General features: G+C 58.7%; 2 protein-coding genes across 2 annotated transcripts in view; one reads left to right on the top strand and one right to left on the bottom strand.

The window, feature by feature from the left end:
• Window positions 1–964: 964 nt before the first annotated feature.
• LOC309579040 (D-serine dehydratase-like) lies at window positions 965–6,430 on the top strand (the record flags this gene model as incomplete). Its single annotated transcript, XM_082292056.1, has 8 exons — window positions 965–1,008; window positions 2,203–2,352; window positions 3,495–3,775; window positions 4,238–4,424; window positions 5,643–5,764; window positions 5,850–6,039; window positions 6,111–6,216; window positions 6,341–6,430. The coding sequence occupies 8 exons, from the start codon at window positions 965–967 to the stop codon at window positions 6,428–6,430; spliced, it is 1,170 nt and encodes a 389-aa protein (XP_082148182.1).
• A 4,614-nt stretch (window positions 6,431–11,044) lies between these two features.
• The window catches only part of SETD2 (SET domain containing 2, histone lysine methyltransferase), a 52,163-nt gene continuing 41,829 nt past the window's right edge, over window positions 11,045–21,378 (bottom strand). Inside the window, exons 16-21 of the mRNA XM_082302727.1 lie at window positions 20,752–20,886; window positions 20,494–20,633; window positions 19,449–19,560; window positions 14,705–14,785; window positions 14,504–14,605; window positions 11,045–11,734 (exon numbers count right to left, since the gene is read on the bottom strand). Coding sequence (XP_082158853.1) covers window positions 11,573–11,734; window positions 14,504–14,605; window positions 14,705–14,785; window positions 19,449–19,560; window positions 20,494–20,633; window positions 20,752–20,886 — 732 coding nt within the window. The 3' untranslated portion in view covers window positions 11,045–11,572. The remainder of the gene's footprint in view (window positions 11,735–14,503; window positions 14,606–14,704; window positions 14,786–19,448; window positions 19,561–20,493; window positions 20,634–20,751; window positions 20,887–21,378) is intronic.

Genomic DNA, 21,378 nt, shown 5'->3' with positions numbered 1-21,378 from the left:
GTCCCCCGGTGTCCCCCCACTCGGGTGTCCTGCGGGGGGGTCCCGGGCAGGGGAGCGTGGGGACACTCGTGTCACGAGTGCGGGGGTTCTCGGCAGCCCAGAGCTCAGGGCTGACGAGGGTGGGGCTGTCGGTGGCCCTGTAGCGGCGTGCCACGAGTGTGGCAGGTCTCAGCAGCCCTGTTGGCCACGTGCCACGAGTTTGTGGGGTCTCGGTAGCTCTGCACACACGTGTCACGAGTGTGGGGGTCCTCAGCCGCCCTGTCCCCACCTGTCACAAGCTGGGGACAGTTTGAGTAGCTCTACACAGGTGGCAGGAGTTGGGAGGGGCCTCAGCAGCCCTGGTACCCACGTGTCACGAGTTTGTGGGGTCTCAGTAGCTGCAGACACACTCGTGTCATGAGTGTGGGAGTTCTCAGCAGCCCTGTACCCACCTGGCACGAGTTTGGGGGGTCTCAGCATCACTCCCCGTGTGTGTCACGAGTTTAGGGGGTCTCAGCAGCTCTCCCCGTGTGTGTCACAAGTTTGGGGGGGTCTCAGCAGCTCTCCCCACGTGTGTCACGAGTTTGGGGGGGTCTCAGCATCACTCCCCGTGTGTGTCACGAGTTTGGGGGGGTCTCAGCAGCAGCAGCTGTGTCCCCCCCATGTCCCAGGCGGGGCCAGTGGGTCCCCAGCAGCCCCTGTCCCGTGTCACGAGCACGGCGGGTCTCGGCAGCCCCCATCCCGCTCTCGGCGTCCCCTCCGTGTCCCGGAGCGCGCTGTCCCCGGAGCTGGCAGCGCGTCCTGGCCGCGGCGCCGGAGCGTGTCCTGCGCTGGCCCTGCCACCCCGGCGAGGCCCCTCGGCTGGCAGTGACCCTTGTCCCCGCTCTGGCGGCCGTGCCACGGCGTCACGTGGGGCACAGGGCACCCGCGGGGCCACCGGAGCCACCGCGGCGAGCCCGGAGCAGCCGCGGCGCCGGCCGGAGCCATGGACGGAGCCACGGACGGAGCCACGGACGGAGCCACGGACAGGTGGGGAGGGGACGCACGGACAGGTGACACCGGGGGTGGCGGGGACACGAGGCCACGCTGCTGGAGGCTGTTCCCGTCCCACTGGAGCTTGGACTGGTGTCCCTGTCCCCGGGCCAGGTGGCCCCGTCCCAGGCGACCCAGTCCCAGCTTTGCCAGTCCCAGGTGTCCCAGTCAGAAGTGTCCCTGCTCCATAGATCCCAGTCCCTGCTTCCAGTGTCCCACTGCTCAGTTTCCCACTCTCCCATATCCCAATCCCAGCATCCGCCTGACTCCAAGGAACCCTTGGATTGTGCCCAAGGAGGGGGGGACACCCCGGGGCTGCCCCAGCACCAAAACCCCCCCAGTGCCGGGTACCTGGGGGAGCTCAGCCCCCCAGGGGCCCCCAACCCCCCCCGGGGGGGTGTAGGGTGGGTGTAGGGTGGGTGCAGGGTGCTGTAGGGTGGCTGTAGGGTGCTGTAGGGTGGCTGTAGGGTGGCTGTAGGGTGCTGTAGGGTGGCTGTAGGGTGCTGTAGGGTGGCTGTAGGGTGGGTGTAGGGTGGGTGTAGGGTTCTGTATGGTGGCTGTAGGGTGCCCTAGGGTGGCTGTAGGGTGGGTGTAGGGTGGGTGTAGGGTGCTGTAGGGTGGGTGTAGGGTGGCTGTAGGGTGGGTGTAGGGTGGCTGTAGGGTGCTGTAGGGTGCTGTAGGGTGCTGTAGGGTGGCTGTAGGGTGGGTGTAGGGTGGCTGTAGGGTGGCTGTAGGGTGCTGTAGGGTGCTGTAGGGTGGCTGTAGGGTGGGTGTAGGGTGGCTGTAGGGTGGCTGTAGGGTGCTGTAGGGTGGGTGTAGGGTGGCTGTAGGGTGCTGTAGGGTGGGTGTAGGGTGGCTGTAGGGTGGCTGTAGGGTGCTGTAGGGTGGGTGTAGGGTGGCTGTAGGGTGGCTGTAGGGTGCTGTAGGGTGGGTGCAGGGTGCTGTAGGGTGGCTGTAGGGTGGCTGTAGGGTGGCTGTAGGGTGCTGTAGGGTGCTGTAGGGTGGGTGTAGGGTGGCTGTAGGGTGGCTGTAGGGTGCTGTAGGGTGGGTGTAGGGTGGCTGTAGGGTGCTGTAGGGTGGCTGTAGGGTGGCTGTAGGGTGGATGTGACGTGGGCACAGGGGGTTTTTGAGGGTGCAGGGGGGGTTTCCCAGCAGGTTCCCCCCTCTCCCGCCCCCTCCCCACATTCCCAGCTCGTGGCTGGGAGCCCCCCTGGAGCAGTTGCCCACCCCGGCGCTGACCCTGGACCAGGCCACGCTGCGCGGGAACGCGGAGCGGATGCGGGAACGCTGCCGGGCCCTGGGGCTGCGCCTGCGCCCCCACGTCAAAACACACAAAACCCTGTGAGTGTGACCCCAGAACCCCCCAGTATCCCCAGTAGCCCCAGTAGCCACCCGGTGTCCCCCCAGAATCACCCCTCATCCCTCCAACCTCTTCCCTGCATCCCTCTCAGCGTCACCTCAGCACCCCTCAACCTTCCCCCAGCTTTCCCCCCGGCACCTCCCCCATCCTCACCCCAAAATCCTTCTGCAGCATCCCCCACCCTCCCCATCGGCCCCTCTGCGTCATCCCCCCAGCATCCCCCAGCTTCCTCCCCAGCATTCCCCAGTTTCTCAAGCATCCTCCCAGTCTCCCTCCCAGCATTCCCCATATCCCCCCCCCAGCATCCCCCACCTCCCTCCCCAGTATCCCTCCATTATTCCCACAGAATCCTCCCAGTACCCCCCATCCTCTCCCTTAGCACCCAGCACTTTCCCAGGATCCCTTCCATCACCTCCACCTTCCCCCCAGTATCTCCCCATCCTTCCCAGTATCCCCCCACCATCCTCCCAGTATCCCCCATCTTCTCCCTTAGCACCCAAGTTCTCCCCCAGGATCCCTCCAGCATTTTCCCAGTTTCCCTCCCAGCACCCCCTCATCCTCCCAGTATCCCCCAACCTTCCCCCCAGTATCCCCCCCCCGTCCTCCCAGTACCCCCCAGCTCTCCCTTAGCACCCAACGTCCCTCCAGCACCTTCCCAGGATCCCTCCCAGCTCCTCCTCACCCTCCCTCTCATCATCCTCACCTTCCTCCCAGTACCCCCCAGTATCCCCCCACCATCCTCTCGGCATCCTCCATCCACTCCCTTGCACCCAGCTTCTCCCGCAGGATCCCTCCAGCATCTTCCCGGGATCCCTCCCAGCACTTCCTCACCAGCCCCACCTTCCCCCCAGTATCCCCCAGTATCCCCCCCATCCTCCCAGTACCCCCCAACTCTCCCTTAGCACCCAGCACCTTCCTGGAACCCCTCCCAGCACCCCCTCAGCATCCCCCACCTCCCCCCCAGCACATTCCTGCATCACCCCTCATCCTCCTCATCCTCCTCATCCTCCTCATCCTCCTCATCCTCCTCATCCTCCTCATCCTCCTCATCCTCCTCATCCTCCTCATCCTCCTCATCCTCCTCATCCTCCTCATCCTCCTCATCCCTGTCCCTGATTCCCAGGGAAGGGGCGGAGCTGGCCACGGGCGGGACCCGCCGGGGCATCGTGGTGTCCACGCTGGCCGAGGCGCGGTTCTTCGCGGCCGGGGGCTTCGATGACATCCTGTACGCGTTCCCGGTGCCCGCCTGGCGCCTGGCCGAGTGCTCGGCGCTGGCCCAGCGCCTCCAGGCATTCCAGCTGCTCCTGGACAGCCCCCAGGGGCTGGAAATGCTGCTCCAGAACCCCCTTCCCGGCGGGAAGCGCTGGCTCGTCTGGCTCAAGCTGGACTGCGGGAATGGCCGGGGTAGGTGACCCCCAAATCCCAGCCGGGGTGCAGGCAGGGCGCAGCGTGTCCTGTCCCGAGGGGGTTTCACCCACGATGGGCCGTGGGGTGGGATGCTCTGTGTGCCCCCCCGGATCCAGAATCCCAACCAGGATGGGGCATTGAAGTCCCCCCGAAAGCCATTCTTCAGGGATGTTCCTTGGGGAATGGTGTCCCGTGTCCCTCCAAGCCCCCAGATCCACCAATCCAAGCCACCCCAAAGCCGCCATTTTTCCCGGCCACGCCTGCAAAGTGGGGCAGAAGTGACCCAAAGCCCCACAACGAGACCTTTAACCCCCTTCCCTTCCCTCCCCAGCCCCATTCCCACATTCCCACCGCCAGGATGCTCCATGGCGTCCCCGTGTCCCCTCACCCACCCCCCTCCCCTCCCCCAACGCGGGGGATCCCAAACCCCCCTCCCACGCTCGTGATCCCCTCGGGCAGCCGGGATTCGTCCCACGGATCCCGAGGCCCTGGCCCTGGCGCGCGCCATCGCCGAGGGGTCCCCGGAGCTGGTGACACTGGTGGGGGTCTACGCCCACTGCGGGAACACCTACGGCTGTCGCGACATCGCGGCCATCCAGGCCATCGCCAGGGCCACCACCGCCGCCGTGCTGGAATTCGTCACCGCGTGAGTGCCCGGGGTGCGCGGGGCTGCGGGGATGTGGGGATTCCGGGGATGTGGGGATTCCGGGGATGTGGGGACCCCGGGGATGTGGGGACCCCGGGGATGTGGGGATTCCGGGGATGTGGGGACCCCGGGGATGTGGGGACAGGAAGGGTCAAGGCGGCCGCTGTCCGCACATCTCAAAGTGCGGCTGTCGGCTGTAAATGTGAATCGCCCCCATAAAGGGGCCCTCAAAGCCCCCCCGGGGGGCGCCGGGGGGTGGCGGCGGCGCCGCTCGCCTTTGATGTGGCGGCGGTGGCGGGTTGTGACCCGGGGCAGGGTCCCCTCCCTCCTCCCCGCCACCCTTTCATCCCGGCGGGGGCTCGCATCCTGCAGGGAATTGCGGCCGGATGGCTCCTGCTGGGAAAAGGGGGAGGGACCTCCATCCCCCCACCCCGCCAGGGACAGGGACGTGCCCACCCGGGGACACGTCCGGGGGGTGCCCGGCCCAGCCCAGCGCGTGGTGGCACCGGGGAAATCCCAGATCCCCGCCCCAAAATTCGGGGGCTCCCAGGCGCATCTGGGGGCTGGTTCCGAGCACATCTGGGGGCTACTCGGGCACATCTGGGGGTCCTGAAACATCTGGGAGGGGTCCCAAGGACATCTGGGGGGTGCTCTGGGACATCTGGGAGGGGGCCCAGGCATAAATGGGGTGCTCTGACACAATTTGGGGGGTGCTGGAGCACATCTGGGGCTCCTGTGCACATCTGGGGGTGCTCTGACACAATTTTGGGGGGGTGTCTCTGGAACATCTGGGTGCGGTTCAACACATCTGGGGGGGATCTCCAGCTCATATGGGTGGATCTCGGGCACATCTGGGGATGCTTGGGCACATCTGGAGAGCGCTCTGCCACATCTGGGGGGGATCTGGAGGGACCCACACCGGCCCTGAGCCTTTGAGGGGGCTCCCTGGCACATCTGGCTGGCTCCTGGGCACATCTGGATGTCTCCCCAGCACACCTTGAGTTCTCCCTGGCACACCGAGAGAGGCTCTGCCACATCTGGATGGCTCCTTTGAGTGTATGGGGGGGCTCCCTGGCACATCTGGGGCACCCAAAGGTGCAGGACCCACCTCTGGTGTTGTTCCCGGGGGTGCCCAGGGGTGACAGACCCACCTCTGGTCACCTGGGGGTGACGTCCCCCGCCCCGATCACCCAGAGGGTGCTCCCCGTGTGTCCCCAGGCTGCGGCAGGCGGGCATCCCGTGTCCCCAGGCCACCATCGGCTCCACCCCGTCCTGCAGCCACCCGGTGCCGGAGATGTCGCAGCTCACCGAGGTGCACCCGGGCAATTACCTCTTCTACGGTGAGCGGAACGGGCTCTCCCCGGCCGGGTGGGACCCCCCGAGGATGGGTGGGACCCCCCCAGGCTGAGCCCGTGTCCCCCGCAGACCTGCAGCAGACCCAGCTGGGCTCGTGCCGGCCGGAGGAGGTGGCCATCCGTGTCCTCACCAGGGTCATCGGCCACTACCCCCACCGCGGGCAGCTGCTCGTGGACTGCGGCTGGGCCGCCCTGAGCCTGCACGGCCGCGACCAGGGACCCCCGGGCTGTGCGGCCATCGAGGGCCACCCCCGGCTCAGGTGACAGCGCCGGGGAGGGTGGCGGGAGCGGGGGGGGACGGGGGTGACGCGTGTGCCCCGTGTCCCCGCAGGCTGGTGGGGCTCACCCAGGAGCACGGGCAGGTGGAGGCTGTGGACGGCGAGCTGGATTTCGAGCAGTTCCCGGTGGGAAGCACCTTGGCGCTCATCCCGTACCATGTGAGTGTCAGCCCCGCGTGTCCCTTGTGTGGCAGCCCTGTGTCACGGCTCGGTGTCCCTCTGTCACAGCCCTGTGCCATGGCTCGGTGTCCCTGTGCCATGGCTCGGTGTCCCTGTGTCGCAGGCCTGTGCCACGGCTGCCATGCACCCCGTGTACTTCGTGCACGCTGCCGGGAAGGTGGTGGAGCTCTGGCGCCCCGTGCGCGGCTGGTAGAGGGGAGAGAGAGGAGATTCGGGGGGATGCACCCGCACCCAGACCCTGCACCGAGACCCCGCACCCACAGCGAGATCTTGCACCCAGGAGACCCCGCACCCTCGCCCCTCCGAGCCCACTCCGAGCCTGTGCACCCCCGCTGGGGTCCCGTGGCCCTGTCCGGGTCCCGCGCCCACTCCAAGACCCCGCACTCGCTCCCACGCCCTGCGCCCACCCCAGGTGCTGCACCCACACCGGGGCTCAATAAAGCTGCTTCTCCTGCTTCCAGGCAGTTATTCCCGCGGGGAAGGGCCGTGGGGAGGCGGAGGGGGTGGCATCGCCTCTTCGGTGCCCTCGATCCCAGTTCGCACCAGTCCGCTCCAAGTTGGGCCCGTCCCGGTGGGAGCGCCCCGGGCGGGATTCGAACCCGGCACACACAGAGCTGCGAGGGGCGGGGCTCCATTCCTGGTCACGCCCCCAGCCGCGCGCAGCCAATGGGGGCGCGCCCCGCCCGGCCCTGCCCGGGGGAGCCACGCCCAGCCCGGCCCGGCCCAGGCGCGACGGGGCGGCCGAGAGGAGCCGAGCGCGGCCGAACCGGGACCCGGCGGGGCCGAACGGAGCCGAAACGAGACCCAGCGGAGCCGAACGGAGCCGAGCGGGACTCGGCGGAGCCGAGCGGGACCCGGCGGGACCGAACCGGGAGCCAGCGGAGCCGAACGGAACCGAACCGAAGCCGAGCGGTGCCGGACGGGATCGAACCGGGCGGAGCCGAAGCGGTTCGGAGCGGCTCGGCCCCGCTCGGCTCGGTTCGGCCCGGCCCGGTGCGGGGGTCCCGGGCCGGTGCCGGCGATGCGGCCGCTCCCGGTGCCGCTGCTGCTGCTGCTGCTGAGCCCGGTGCGGGACGGGACCGGGAGCGGGACTGGGAACGGGCCGGGCCGGGATGGGACCGGGAGCGGGATCGGGACTGGGAACGGGCCGGGCCGGGATGGGACGGGACCGGGATCGGGACTGGGAACGGGCCGGGCCGGGATGGGACCGGGACCGGGACCGGGACCGGGATCGGGACTGGGAACGGGCCGGGCCGGAATGGGACGGGCCGGGTCTCCCGCTGCCCCCGGGGCGCTCCGGGTCACTTCGCTCCGTGGCTTTTGTTGAAATTTTTGGGGTTTGATTCGGTTCAGTTTGGGCCATTTCGGTTCAGTTCCTTTTCTTTCATTTTATTCCGTTTTCCTCCATTTTTTTCCTCTTTATTCTCTTTTATTTCCGTCGGTTATTTTCTTTTTCTTTTCCTTTTTAAAATTTTTTTATCGTCCCTTTTTAGTACATTTTCTCTTTTCTTCTCTTATTTTTGTTTTCCTCTTTTATTTCATTCTTTTTTGAATTTTATTTTTTTATTTTCCTTTTTAATTCTATCGCATCTTCATTCCTCTATTTCCTTTTATCCTATTTTACTTATTTTCCTTTATTTTACTTTACTTTCCTTTATTTTACTTTACTTTCCTTTATTTCAAGTCGTTTTCCTTCCTTTCATTTTAATTTACTTCATCTTTTCCTTTGCTTTCCCTTCACTTCGTTTATTTTCATTCCCGTCCGTTTCAATGCCTTTTATCTCTTTTTTATTTACTATTTATTCCCTTTCCTTTTTACTCTTTCCGTTTGATTCCCCACTTCTATTTATTTCCCTTTCTCATCATTATTTATTTTTGCTGCTCCTCAATCCCTCCTCCCACTCTTTCCCCTCTCTAATCCCCCTTTTCCATGCTTTTGGGGGCATCCCACCGGGAATTCGCGGGGCCCTGGAGCGAATTAAGGGGAAACTGAGGCAGCCCCTCCTCCCTGTGCCCGCAGGTGCCGGGGCGGGGCGGGGGGTGCCCCCCGTGTCCCCCCGGTGTCCCCGAGCCCTGCGACAGCCGCTGCCCGCCCTGCGCCCGCAGTGAGTACCCCAAAAACACCCCGCACCCAGAGACACCCAAAACCAACCCCAAAAACCCCAAAATGCCCCAAATCCGCAGCGCGGAGCCCCGCGGAGGAGGAGCCGGAGGAGCCGTGCCCGCCCTGCCCGCCGTGCACCCGTGAGTGGCACCGGGACCCCGGCGGGGGCTGAGGGGGCTGGGCCGCGGGCCCCCTTTTGTGCCTCAGTTTCCCTTTTGTGCCTCAGTTTCCCCACGTTGCTCCTCAGTCTCTCCATGTCCTGCCCCGGTTTCCTCTCGTTCCTTACTTTCCAAACCTCGTCGTTCCTTAATTTCCCTATATTATGGCTCAAGTTTCCCTTGTGGTGCCTCAGTTTCCCCGTTTGTGCCTCAGTTTCCCCTGTCCTGCTTCATTTTCCCCACACTGTGCCTCAGTTTCCCCACATCGTTCCTTAAGTTCCTCTTGTCCTGCCTCAGTTTCCCCCTTTTTTCCCCTCATTCCCTCTCTTTCTCCCTCAGTTTCCCCTCACGCCTCACTTTCCCTTGTTTATCTCACCCCCCTTGTGCCTCAGTTTCCCCCTTTTTATCTCAGTTTCCCTCGTTTTACCCCATTCCCCCTTCTGTGCCTCAGTTTCCCCCTTTTTTCCCTCATTCCCCCTCCTTGTGTAGCAGTTTCCCCCCGTGTCCCTCGGGGGAGGTGACGGCGGGAGGTGTCCCCAAAACCGAGGGTCACACCCCCTGCCCCCCCCCCCCCCCCCCTCCAAGGGGAAACTGAGGCACGGCCGGGAACGTCCGCATTCCCTTCCCCTTTTTTGGGGATCCCACAGACGAGGCCACGGCGCCGCTCCCTGAGGGGACCCCGCCGGTGTCGGGGGACCCCCGAGTGACGCCGCCGGTGTCGGGGGCCCCCCCCGAGCCGCCCCCCGGGGACATCATCCCCCTGTACTGCGCCCTCCTGGCCGCGCTCGTCGTGGGGCTCGTGGCCTACGTGGCCTTCAAGTGGTGAGTGGGGGGTCCCGGGGGGGGACACGCGGGGATTTGGGGACCCCCGGTGATCCCCCCCCGTGTCCCCTCAGCTGGGACACCTGCAGGAAGAAGCGGCAGCTGGACAAGGCGAGGGACGCGGGGGACGCGGGGGTGGCGGCGGACGGGGAGAAGCTGCGGGGGGACAGCGGCGTCTGCCCGGACAGCCCCGGCCTGGAGCCCCCCCGTGAGTGCCCCGGGATCGGGGGGGGGGGGGGGGGGGGGACACCCAGGCCTGGGGGGGTTTGGGGACATCCGAGGGTTTGGGGACACCCAGGCCTGGGGGGGTCTGGGGACATCCGAGGGTTTGGGGACACCCAGCCCCGGGGGGATTTGGGGACATCGGCGGGTTTGGGGACATCCGAGGGTTTGGGGACACCCAGGCCTGGGGGGGATTTGGGGACATCCGAGGGTTTGGGGACACCCAGTCCCGCGGGGGTTTGGGGACATCCGAGGGTCTGGGGACACGCAGCCCTGGGGAGGGTGAGGGTTTGGGGGCACCTGAGAATTCTGGGGTGGATGGGATAGGATGGGATCAGGGAGCACCTGGATGGGGTTGGGAAGCCCCCAAATGGGATTAGGGAGCACCTGGATGGGGTCGGGGGTCCCCTACTCCTCCCGGTGGGGCTCGGGAATCGCCCCCATCCGTCCCTCGGTCCCTCTGTCCCGGTGTGGAATTCCGGGATGCTGATCCTGTCCCTCCCCGCAGCCCCCCCGGAGGGTCCCTCCCCGCTCCCGGGGTCCTCGCGGCGCCAGGAAGAGCCGGGAGAGCTGGAGCGGCTCCTGGAGCTGGGGACACCCGGCAGCGAGCGGCGCGGCCCCGGGGTAGCCCCGGGGGACATCACCTCCGCCGTGTGACCCCCCCGGGACACCGGGGCCGCGCCGGTGGCTTCTCCCGGGGGGGTTCCCGCTTCCCGATGGATTCCTGGGGTTTTTTACGTGGGTTTTGTACTTTTTTAGGGATTCTGGGGGGCGGGACAAGGACCTTTGGTGGGGGCATTAAACGTGTCACTGGGTGCCACCAGGGTTTGTGTCCTTGGGTGTCCGTGTGTCCGTGCGTGTTCCCCGGGTGTGTCCCCTCGGGTGTCCCCAGTGTCACCAGGTGTCCATGGAATGTGTCCCCTCAGGTGTCCCAAGTGTCCCCAGCTGTCCACGAGTCCCCTCAGGTGTCCGTGTGTCACCAGGATTTGTGTCCTCGGGTGTCTGTGTGTCCCTGGGATGCACCCCAAGTGTCCCCACCATGTGTCCTTGGGTGTCCCTGCATCCCTGGGATGTGTCCCCTCGGGTGTCCGGGGTGGGTGTCCCCAGGCATCCGTGTGTCCCTGGGATTCGTGTCCTTGGCCATCCCTGTGTGTCCCCACGTTTGTCACTGGGATGTGTCCTGGGGTGTCTCAGACAGACCCCAGGCGTGGGGGGCCCCAGGAGGAGGAGGAGACACCCCAAAGTGCCCAAGGCAGGTGGCACTGAGAGCAATTTTTAACCCCAAAATGCTCCCATGTCGCTCCAAACCTCCCTTCCCCTTCCCAGGGTCTGGATTCCCGGGAATGCTGAGGGTGACAGGAGGTCCCCAAGGGAGAGGGGACATCCCAAGCCACGTCCCCTCTGTGGCCCTGCCCGGCGTCGGTTTTGGGGTTCGGGGTCTTTTGGTTGTTTTGTTTTTTCTTTTGATTTTTTATTTTTTTCTCTTTTTTTGCTCCTTTTTTTTTTTACATAAAAAGTTCCGTAAAAATTGGATAAAGTAAAATGCTCAAAGCAGTAAAATCAATCTTATCAACATGGCCAGAAATCCGCAGTATTTACAGGGAAAACGGGAGGAAAACCTCGCGGAACCAAAAGGAAAACCAAGGAAACAACCCCAAAAAAAAAACAAAAAAAACCAAAAAAAAACCTTGGGAATAACCCCCAAAGTCTCCTGCCAAACGTTCCCGTGGGATCGGCACGTTTGGGGCTGAAAGCAACGGGAAAAAAGCAAATTATTATCAATATATTCACATATACGTTAAAATATAATACAGAGCTTGGGAGGAGAGCCGGGCTCAGCAAAGCCTGGATCGGGAAAAGCAGGCTTGGGAAAGCCCGGCTCGTCCGCGGCGGCGGGAACGGAGTTTGTTTTCCTTAAAAAAACAAAAATTCATCATCATCATCAGCATCAATTCACAGGTTGGTGGCTCGGAAGGGCGAATCCCGGTGGGACTCGGGGCTCCCGAGGGCCGGGGGGTCATTCCAGGGGCTATTCCAGCTCCGTGTCCTCTTTGGGCTTGTAGAGGATCCCGAATTTCTGCATGTACTTCTTGATGTATTCCTTGGTTTTGTGTTTGACGTTCTCGTTGCACTCCAGGTCCTCGGGGTTCTTGCAGTACTTGAGCTCCTTGTTCATCACTCCGTGGGTCAGCTGCGGAGAGGCCGGGAATGCCGCGGGAATGCCGCGGGAATGCCGGAGTCAGGCCCGGAATTCCCAGCGAGCCGAGGCCTGGGCACTCCCCAGGCCACTGTGCTGCTACTTCCCAAATATTTCTGCTGATTTCCAAATGTTCCCTGAGCTACTGCCGTATTACTCCCCAAATATTCCTCAAATTTCCCCCAAATATTCCTCAAATTTCCCCCAAATATTCCTCAAATTTCCCCCAAATATTCCCCAAATATTCCTCAAATATTCCTCAAATATCCCCCAAATATTCCTCAAATTTCCCTGAAATATTCCCCAAATATCCCTCAAATATTCCCCAAATATCCCTCAAATATCCCCCAAATATCCCTCAAATATTCCTGAAATATTCCTCAAATATTCCCCAAATACCCCCCAAATACCCCCCAAATATTCCTCAAATATTCCCCAAATATCCCCCAAACATCCCTCAAATATTCCCCAAATATCCCCCAAATATTCCTCAAATTTCCCTGAAATATCCCCCAAATATTCCTCAAATATCCCTCAAATATTCCGCAAATATTCCCCAAATATCCCTCAAATATCCCCCAAATATCCCTGAAATATTCCCCAAATATTCCTCAAATATCCCCCAAATATTCCTCAAATTTCCGAAATATTCCCCAAATATTCCCCAAATATTCCCCAAATATTCCCCAAATATTCCCCAAATATCCCCCAAATATTCCTCAAATATCCCTCAAATATTCCCCAAATATTCCCCAAATATCCCCCAAATATCCCTCAAATATCCCTCAAATATTCCCCAAATATCCCCCAAATATTCCTCAAATATCCCCCAAATATTCCGCAAATATTCCCCAAATATCCCTCAAATATTCCCCAAATATTCCCCAAATATGCCTCAAATATCCCCCAAATATTCCTCAAATATCCCTGAAATATTCCCCAAATATCCCTCAAATATCCCCCAAATATCCCTCAAATATTCCCCAAATATCCCTGAAATATCCCTCAAATATTCCCCAAGTATCCCCCAAATATTCCTCAAATATCCCTCAAATATTCCCCAAATATTTGGTGGTGTGCCCCCAGTATCTGCCACTATTTTCCAAACTTTCCCCAAGCTATTTTCCTGGTATTCCCCAATTCTTTGACTATTTCCCAATATTCCCTGAGCTACTCTCATATTATTGCCCAAATCTTTCCTGTTATTCCCCAAATATTTCTCAAATATTCCCTAAATATTTGGTAGTGTTCCTTCAGTATGTATTATTTTCCCAACATTCCCAAGCTATTTTCCCATTACTCCCTAAACATTCCCCAGCCATTCCCCAAACATTGCCTATTATTCCCTAAACTCTTTTTCTATTACTTCCCAAATACTCTACTAATATTTCCTATTATTCCCCCAATCAATTTGCTGTTATTTCCCAAATATTCCCTAATATTTGAAATTGTTCCCCCCAATATTTGCTATCATTTCCCAAATATTCCCTACGATATTTTCCTGTTATTTCCCCATTCTTCAAATATTCCCCATTATTCCCCCAAATATTCTAAATGTTCCCTGTTACCCTCAAGCGTTTCCTATTATTTCCCCAATGAATTTGCTATTATCCCCCAAATATTCCCTAAATATTTGATAGCATTCCCCAAATATTCCCTAAATATTTCCTATTATTCCTCCATATTACTTCTCCATTATTCCACAATTATTTACTATTATTCCCCAAATATTCCCCAAACTATTTTGCTATTACTCTCCAAGTATCACCTGAAAATCCCCCAGACATTCCACATTATTCCCCACACTGTTTTACTGTTACTCCCCAAATAGCTCCCGTTATTCCCCACTCTTCCCTGTCATCCCCCCACCATTTCTCCTTCCCTTCCCTCTTTCTCGAGGCAGCTGGAGGGACTTGGAATGACATGATCCCCCTTCCTGGGGCCAGTCCTGTGTCCCCATACCCCGTGTCCCCATATCCCTGCATCCCTGTGTCCCCACATCCCATATCCCTGTACCCCATGTCCCCATATGCCACATCCCTGTACCCCATGTTCCCATATGCCACATCCCTGTACCCCGTGTTCCCATATCCCCATACCCCCTATCCCTGTAGCCCCCATGTCCCTGTGTCCCCATGTCCCCATGCCCTCATGTTTCAGCATCCCCGTGTTCCCATGTCCCACTGCCCCCACATCCCCGTACCCTCCATGTCCCCAAGTTCCCACATTCCCATATCCCTGTGTCCCCGTGTTCCCGTACCCTCCATGTCCCCACGTTCCCACATTCCCATATCCCTGTGTCCCCGTTCCCATGTCCCCGTACTCTCCATGTTCCCATATCCCTGTGTCCCCATGTTCCCATGTCCCTGTACCCTCCATGTCCCCACATTCCCACATTCCCATATCCCTGTGTCCCCGTGTTCCCATGCCCCTGTACCCTCCATGCTCCCAAGTTCCTGCTTTCCCATATCCCTGTGTCCCTGTTCCCATGTCCCCGTACCCTCCATGTCCCCACATTCCCACATTCCCATATCCCTGTGTCCCCGTTCCCATGTCCCCGTACCCTCCATGTCCCCACATTCCCACATTCCCATATCCCTGTGTCCCCGTGTTCCCATGCCCCTGTACCCTCCATGTTCCCAAGTTCCTGCTTTCCCATATCCCTGTGCCCCCGTGTTCCCATGTCCCCATACCCTCCATGTCCCCACATTCCCACATCCCCGTGTCCCTGCAGCCCCCATTCCTCCATTCCCCCATTCCCACCTTGCGTGCCAGGTGCTTGAAGTCCTCGGTGGTGGTGATCCGGCCCACCTTGCAGTCGGGTTTCCGGTAGGGATTCAGGCACTGCACGATGAACTGGGACATCTGCGGGACACAGCGCTGGATCCGGCTCCCCGCTCCCAGCATCCCATCCCATCCCATCCCATCCCACCCCATCCCTGGGCTGGCACAGGGATCGCTCACCTCTTTCCTGAACACCTCCTTGCTCTTCTTGGCCAGCTCGCTGGATGTGTCGGCTTCCGCTGTCTTGGGCTTCTTGGAAGACTGGAGAAGGGAACACCGGGATGGCAACGCTCCCCTGTTCCCCCTTGGGGACAGTCCCACAGCCAGGCGGGCAGCACACGCTTCCAGCCCATTCCCAGGGAGCTTCCCAGCCCATTCCCAGGGAGCTTCCCAGCCCCATGCCAGCACACTCCCAGTCCAATCCAGTCTTCCCAGCCTGATCCCGATGGGCTTCCCAGCCCAGTGCTGCTGAGCTTCCAGGCCCAATCCCAGTGCACGCCCCAACCCATTCCCAACACCTTTCCCAGCTCAGTCCCAGAGAACTTCCCAGCCCAAGGCCAGCACTGATCCAGGTGCACTTCCCAGACAAATTCCAGCACACTCCCAACCCCAAACCTGGCGTTTCCCAGCCCGGTCCCATGAGCTTTCCCGCCCAGTCCTGCTGCTCTTCCCACCCTGATCCCACCAAATTTCCCGGCCCAGTCCTGGTGCACTCCCCAGTTCAATCCTGGCAGTCCAGGTGAGCTTCCCAGTTCATCCCAGTGAACTTCCCAGCCCGATCCAGGCACACTTCCCAGCTCATTCCTGCTGCGCTTCCCAGCCCAGTCCCGGAACGCTCCACACCCCAAAGCAGGCATTTCCCAGCCCAATCCCAGGGAGCTCCCCATCCCGACGCTGGCACGCTCCTCGCCCCAATCCAGGCACAATTCCCAGTCTGATCCCAGTCCAGGCCCAGCATTTCCCAGCCTTGCTCCTGGCACTCCCCAGCCTGGTCCCAACACACTTCCCAGCCCAATCCTGGCACAATTCCCAGCACACCCCGGTCACACTCCTGGGCTGGGAGGCACAGGGACCACTCCTTGCTCTTGTTTGCTTTGGAAAAAAAGCTGGAAAAAGAGCAGGAGCAGGTCCTGGGGTGGCCAGGCTGGTCCACAGTGGGAGCAAGGCCTGTGGTGGTGGATTTTCCTTCAGGAATTCCCTGGGAGGGCTGGGGCCCCCCACAAGCGTTCACACGGACTAACTTTAGCTGCAATCAAGATGAAGGGAATTTTCTAGGAATTTCTGGCTGCTTCCCTGAGTACTGATCCCTGATTCACTAGCGGAGTGGAATCCGCTCTGGCTGCATCCCAGAGCACATCCCTTCCTGCTGGACCCACACCCACCTCCCACACGCTCCCATCCCAAGCTCTGCCATCTCCTTGGAGCCTAAGGGAGGGAAAAGCAGCAATCCCTGCACCAGCACCATTTTCTGGGAGAGCTCTGGGATCCAGCTCATCCCGACTTGGATTGTAAGGACGGGAAGAGCAGAAGGATTTGTTAAAGGTTTGGAAAGCCGGGGGAGGTTTCCCTTCTCCTCCTGCTCTTTGATGATGTCCCAATATTTCTTTTAATTAAAAAAATCCCACTTTTTTTAAAGTGTTGAACACTGAAAAAAGCAGGAGCCACCCCATCCCTTTCAATCCCTACAAACGTGCCTGGAGGCTGGAGGGCAGAGCTGCAGAGCCGTGGGAGCAGAGGGACAGGGCGTAAATCAGCCGCGCCAGGGAGGTTTTATGGCCGAGGCTTGGCCGGAGCAGGGACATCAAAGCTCCTGCTCCGGCCCCGGGCTCGGCTGCCACTTCAAAAGGCCGGGAATGGGGAGCAGATGGCTCCGGATGGCTCCGGCACCAACGCCTGCAGTGCTCCATGGGCAAACCCTCATCATTCCCAAACCCTTCCCAAACCCCTCGTCATTCCCAAACCCCTCATCATTCCCAAACCCTTCCCAAACCCTTCATCATTCCCAAACCCTTCCCAAACCCCTCATCATTCCCAAACCCTTCATTCTTCCCAAAACCCTCATTATTCCCAAACCCTTCCCAAACCCCTCGTCATTCCCAAACCCTTCGTTCTTCCCAAACTTTTGTCATTCCCAAACCCTTTGTTCTTCCCAAACCCTTCCCAAACCCTTTGTCATTCCCAAACCCCTCATCATTCCCAAACCCTTCATTCTTCCCAAAACCCTCATTATTCCCAAACCCTTCCCAAACCCTTTGTTCTTCCCAAACCCCTCGTCATTCCCAAACCCTTCATCATTCCCAAAGCCTTCTACACCAAACCCTGCTCCACCCCCAAATCCTTCTCCATCCCCAAATCTTTCTCCACCAACCCTTTCTTCATCCCCCAACTCTTCTCCATCACCAATCCCTTCTCCATCATGAAATCCTTCTCCAACCCCAAAAATCCTTCTCCATCACCAAACTCTTCTCCATCACCAACCCATTATCCACCCCCAAATTCTTTCTCCATCCCCAAACCCTTCTCCATCCTGAAATCCTTCTCCACCAATCCTTTCTCCACTCCCAAACCCTTCTCCATGACGAATCCCTTCTCCATCAGTAATCCTTTCTCCACCACTGAATCCTTCTCCATTCCCAAACCCTTTTCCATTCCCAAATCCTTCTCCATTCCTAAACCCTTCTCCATCCCCAAACCCTTCCCCATCCAACCCCTCTCCGTGTGGGATGAGGGGAAAAAATCGGTGTCTACAATTGGCAGGGAAAGATGAGGAGGAGAAATAAAAGCTCCATTTCCAAGCTCCTCCTCGTGCCAAAGTGCCAATTCCTCCTCGGAGAATTTTCCCTAATTTTAGGCTAAAACTGCATTTTAAATTTCTTTTAATATCAAAACCTCTTTATCAAGGCCTTCCTCCCTCACCTCCCCGAAGTGTAATCCCATAATCCAAAGCCTGTCGGGAAAACTAACACAGAAAAATGCCCCCAAATAGTGCTGTCGCTGTTTTTCAGCCTCTGGAGGAGACGGGAATGGAGAAGCCACAAAAACAGTGGGACAACCAGCCTGGGATGGGATCAGGAAGCCAAATGTTTGGGAAAAGCTGGAGGAGCCTGACTGGGATTCTCTTCTCCAGCAGCTGGGATCTGCTCTGTTGACACTGACTTTTCCATGGAGAACCAACAGGCACAGACAAACCCATCCCAATTCCAAGCTTTTTCCATCTAAAAGGATGCAAAACCTTCGGCATCCAGCCCAGCATCCCTGCCAGCCTTCCTGCTGAGCCACTCCCCCCAGAAAACTGTATTCCATGGGGAAAAACAGGATTCCAAGGGTGTTTTAAAGGGAATGGCAACCCTGGCTTCCCACTCCTCTTGTGCCTTTCCATCAGAATCCTCCCCCACGGCCCAGGAACACCGGGAATAGCAGCCGCAGCTGTCGGACGCCGGAGCCGCGGTGCCGGTGGGTTTAATCCCTCCTGGGTGGGTTTAATCCACTTGGGAAAGGTGTGGGGTGGGGAGCAGGGTGAAAAATCCAAGGAATGTGGTTGTAATTTCAGGGTGGAAGCGTCAGAGGCGGGAGCCGTGACCATGGGAATTCAGTGCCAGGAAAATCCTGACCTTCCGGCCATCCTGGCCCAGAAGAAAAGGAATTGAAGCTCTGGAGTGAGTTGGAACCACCTCACCCTGAGGTCAGCCAGAGCCACGGCTCATCTAGGAATGAGGGATTCATGGATTCAGGGAAATTCAGGGATTTGGGGTTTGGAGCGAGCAGCAAAACCTGGAAGGAGCAGGGAGTTCATGTCCGGCCCGAGGTGAAGCCCTTGGATGGTCACCTCGGCCCTCAGCTCCTCCTCATCCCAGTTTATGGGATAAACCCCCACACTCATGGGAGCATCATTCCTTGCTGCTCCCTCTGCTGTGCAGGGAGCACGGAGACCCTCAAAATTCCATAGGAAAACAATTCCCAAGCTGGAAAGCACCAGCACAGCTCTATTCCCTCACTCAGAAGAGCCCAACCTTCTCCTCAGCACCTCCTTCCCATCCTAGGGATGCTCCCAGATACCTCCAAGCTGCTCTGCACCACTGAACTTCAGCTCATCCCTCCACAGGGATGCAATTCCCAGCTATTCCAGCTCCAAATCTCCCTTCAGAGCCTCAAATTAACATTTTCTTCATCAATCCCAACATCCTTCAACAATATTTGCAATCCTGAGATCCCGGAATCTCCAGGGAATGCCATGGGATAAAGGTGACACTGATCCAGGGGTAAGAATCCTTGAAAAGGCTTCCCTGGATTCCCCTGTGGAAGCAACAGCCCCTGGCTGTGCAGGGAGTGCCAGCTCTGAGCTCATTTTCCAATTAATTTCTTTCCAGGGAGATAAATATTTGTCCGTAATTTTGTCGGAGTGAACTCGCCAGGAATCCTGGCTGGAGCACTCGGAGGCGTTCCGGGAACGGGATTAACCCTTGGGATCCTGGCAGCACATGGAAAGGCAACAGCAGCCGTGTGGGATGTTCCTGGGTGCTGCAGGGTTCCAGGGTGCTGCCGCTTCCACCTCCAGGAAAGTCACTCCCAGGAATGCGGGAGCACTGGAGCAGTGGGAGGATTGATTCCTTTCTTTCCATGGATCTTCTCCAGCTTTTTAAGGAATCAGAAAGATACGGGAAAGGCTCCTAAGCTACACCCTCAGTTTGTCCTTCTCAATGTTATTCCCCCTCATTCCCATTTTTTTGGCCAGCTCCACACACGAGGTTGGAATCCAGGGCAGAACTTCAGGGAAGTCCGGTGTCCACTCGAGCTGTGGCCGCAACGGCCGAGCCCCAACAGAGCCACTCCAGAGGATCCGGGGTCACTTCTGTCCCCCTGCCATGCCCCGAATCCACACTGACCTCCCATCCCATGGTCCTTCCCAAGGATTTGCCTCCCTCACCTTCATGGGGTTCTCGTCGTACGTGGGGGTCCCGAGGTCCATCTCGGCCTCGTGCTCCAGGCTGGCGTCGTCCCCGGGGCTGTCCCAGGTTGGAGGATACCACTGGGTTTGTCTGGAGGAAGGGAGACAGACCCTTAAAGAAACCGGGACCTGCTCATGGATTATCCCATCAGCTGGCACATCCGGAGTCCATCAGCCATCAAAATTCCTGACACGCGGAATTCGCGGCCTCATCTTGCTCCTGATGCTGAGTTTGAGGATTTCTAAGTTGGAGAAGGTTAAAACCAAGCAGGAAGAACTGAAAAAAGGGAATTTGCACCATTTCCCACCATGGTGACGCTGTGGGATCAAGGGATGTTCATCACCGGGATGAAATTCCCAGCATGGAAAGGTGGGAATGTCCCAGCAGAGACCCCAGCTGGGCCTCCTCATCTCATCCCGAGACTTCCAACCAACAGAGTTCACCAGTTCCTGCTCGACTGGTTTCAGTTCCAGGTGTTTGAAGATCTCCTGCCCTGCTGTTGGTGTGCCAGGAAGCAGAGAGGAATCCAAAGGGAGATGGAAAAGATTAGTGGATGCAGAGAAATGTGTGCCAGGAATAAGAACTGACAGCAGAAAATGGATATGGGAGAAAATATTCCTGGCTTATCCCTTCAGAGGTGGATCCCCATCCACACCTCCCATGGCGTTGGAAATGTAAAAAAAAATCCTTTTTAGAAGCTTAAAATTCGTTATAATTCCAGGTAATTCCATAGGGATTGATCCAAAACCTGGTTCTTCCCAAAACTAATGGGAAAGGTGTGGGGAAAACATTGGGAAAATCGCGTTCCTTGCTGTGAAGGTGGGAGTTGGGCTCTTCTCCCAAGAAACACACGACAGGACAAGAGGGAACGGCCTCAACTTGTGCCAGGGGACGTTCAGGTTGGGAAAATTCCTTCATGGAAACAGCTGTCCCTGGACAGTGCTGGAGTGCCCATCCCAGAGGGATCTCAAAGCCCTGTGGCCGTGGCACCTGGGGACAGGGGTCAGCGATGCCCACACTCACCTGGTGACCACGTGGTAGTAGTAGATCTTTCCCTCGGGGTCCCGGGCCGTTTTCCAGTTGGGAGGGAGGACGATGGTTTTGGGTTTGGGAGGGGACGGCGGAGGCAGATCCAGGAGGTTATTGGTGACCACCAGCTCAGGCTGGAAACAGCACGGAAGGGATGAAGAGAAAAGTCATGAGGGGCCATGAGAGGTGCCCTGAGAGCTCTTTATCCCACGGGAAAACCCTCCCCATCCCTTTGGATCCAGCAGTTCTCACCTGCTGGATGGGCTGGGGCTGTCCGGCTGCCACGATGGTGGTGACGGCCGTGGGGGGCTGCACGATGACTCCCTGTGGATGAGCCGTGTAGATCTGCTGGCCCTGGATGTACTGCAGACCTGGCTGGGCATAGCTCTGGAACAAGGAATCACACTCAGCTGGTTTTCCCAAAAAAACCTTTGCTAGAGGAGAGCAGCTTCCACCAGGTCCCAGGCTGCTCCAAGCCCCAGTGTCCAGCCTGGCCTTGGGCACTGCCAGGGATCCAGGGGCAGCCACAGCTGCTCTGGCAATTCCAGCCCAGCCCCTGCCCACCCTCCCAGCCAGCAATTCCTTCCCAATATTATCCTTAGATTTTTGGAATGTGATTGATTCTGGTAGCTCCAGACTCCCACTTCCAAAAGCCAGTGGAAGCTGAGCTCCCACATCCACATTTTACTCGTTTACTCAGCTCCCACCCACAAACCTCCCTTCGACAGTCAAGAAACCAACACAACTTCTCTGAAGAGGTTCTGAAACATTCCTGCAAGCTGCAAGTCCCTGATTTGCCCCAAGGACTATGGAATCATCATCCCTGGACGTGTTCTATATCCCCCATCCCTGGAAGTGTTCTGTATCCCCCATCCCCGG

Source organism: Coloeus monedula, assembly GCF_965178545.1.
Source record: "Coloeus monedula genome assembly, chromosome: 1".
In the NCBI taxonomy this organism is placed as follows: domain Eukaryota; kingdom Metazoa; phylum Chordata; class Aves; order Passeriformes; family Corvidae; genus Coloeus; species Coloeus monedula.
The sequence above is the reverse complement of the archived record's forward strand: the minus strand, read 5'-3'. Positions and strand labels throughout refer to the sequence as shown.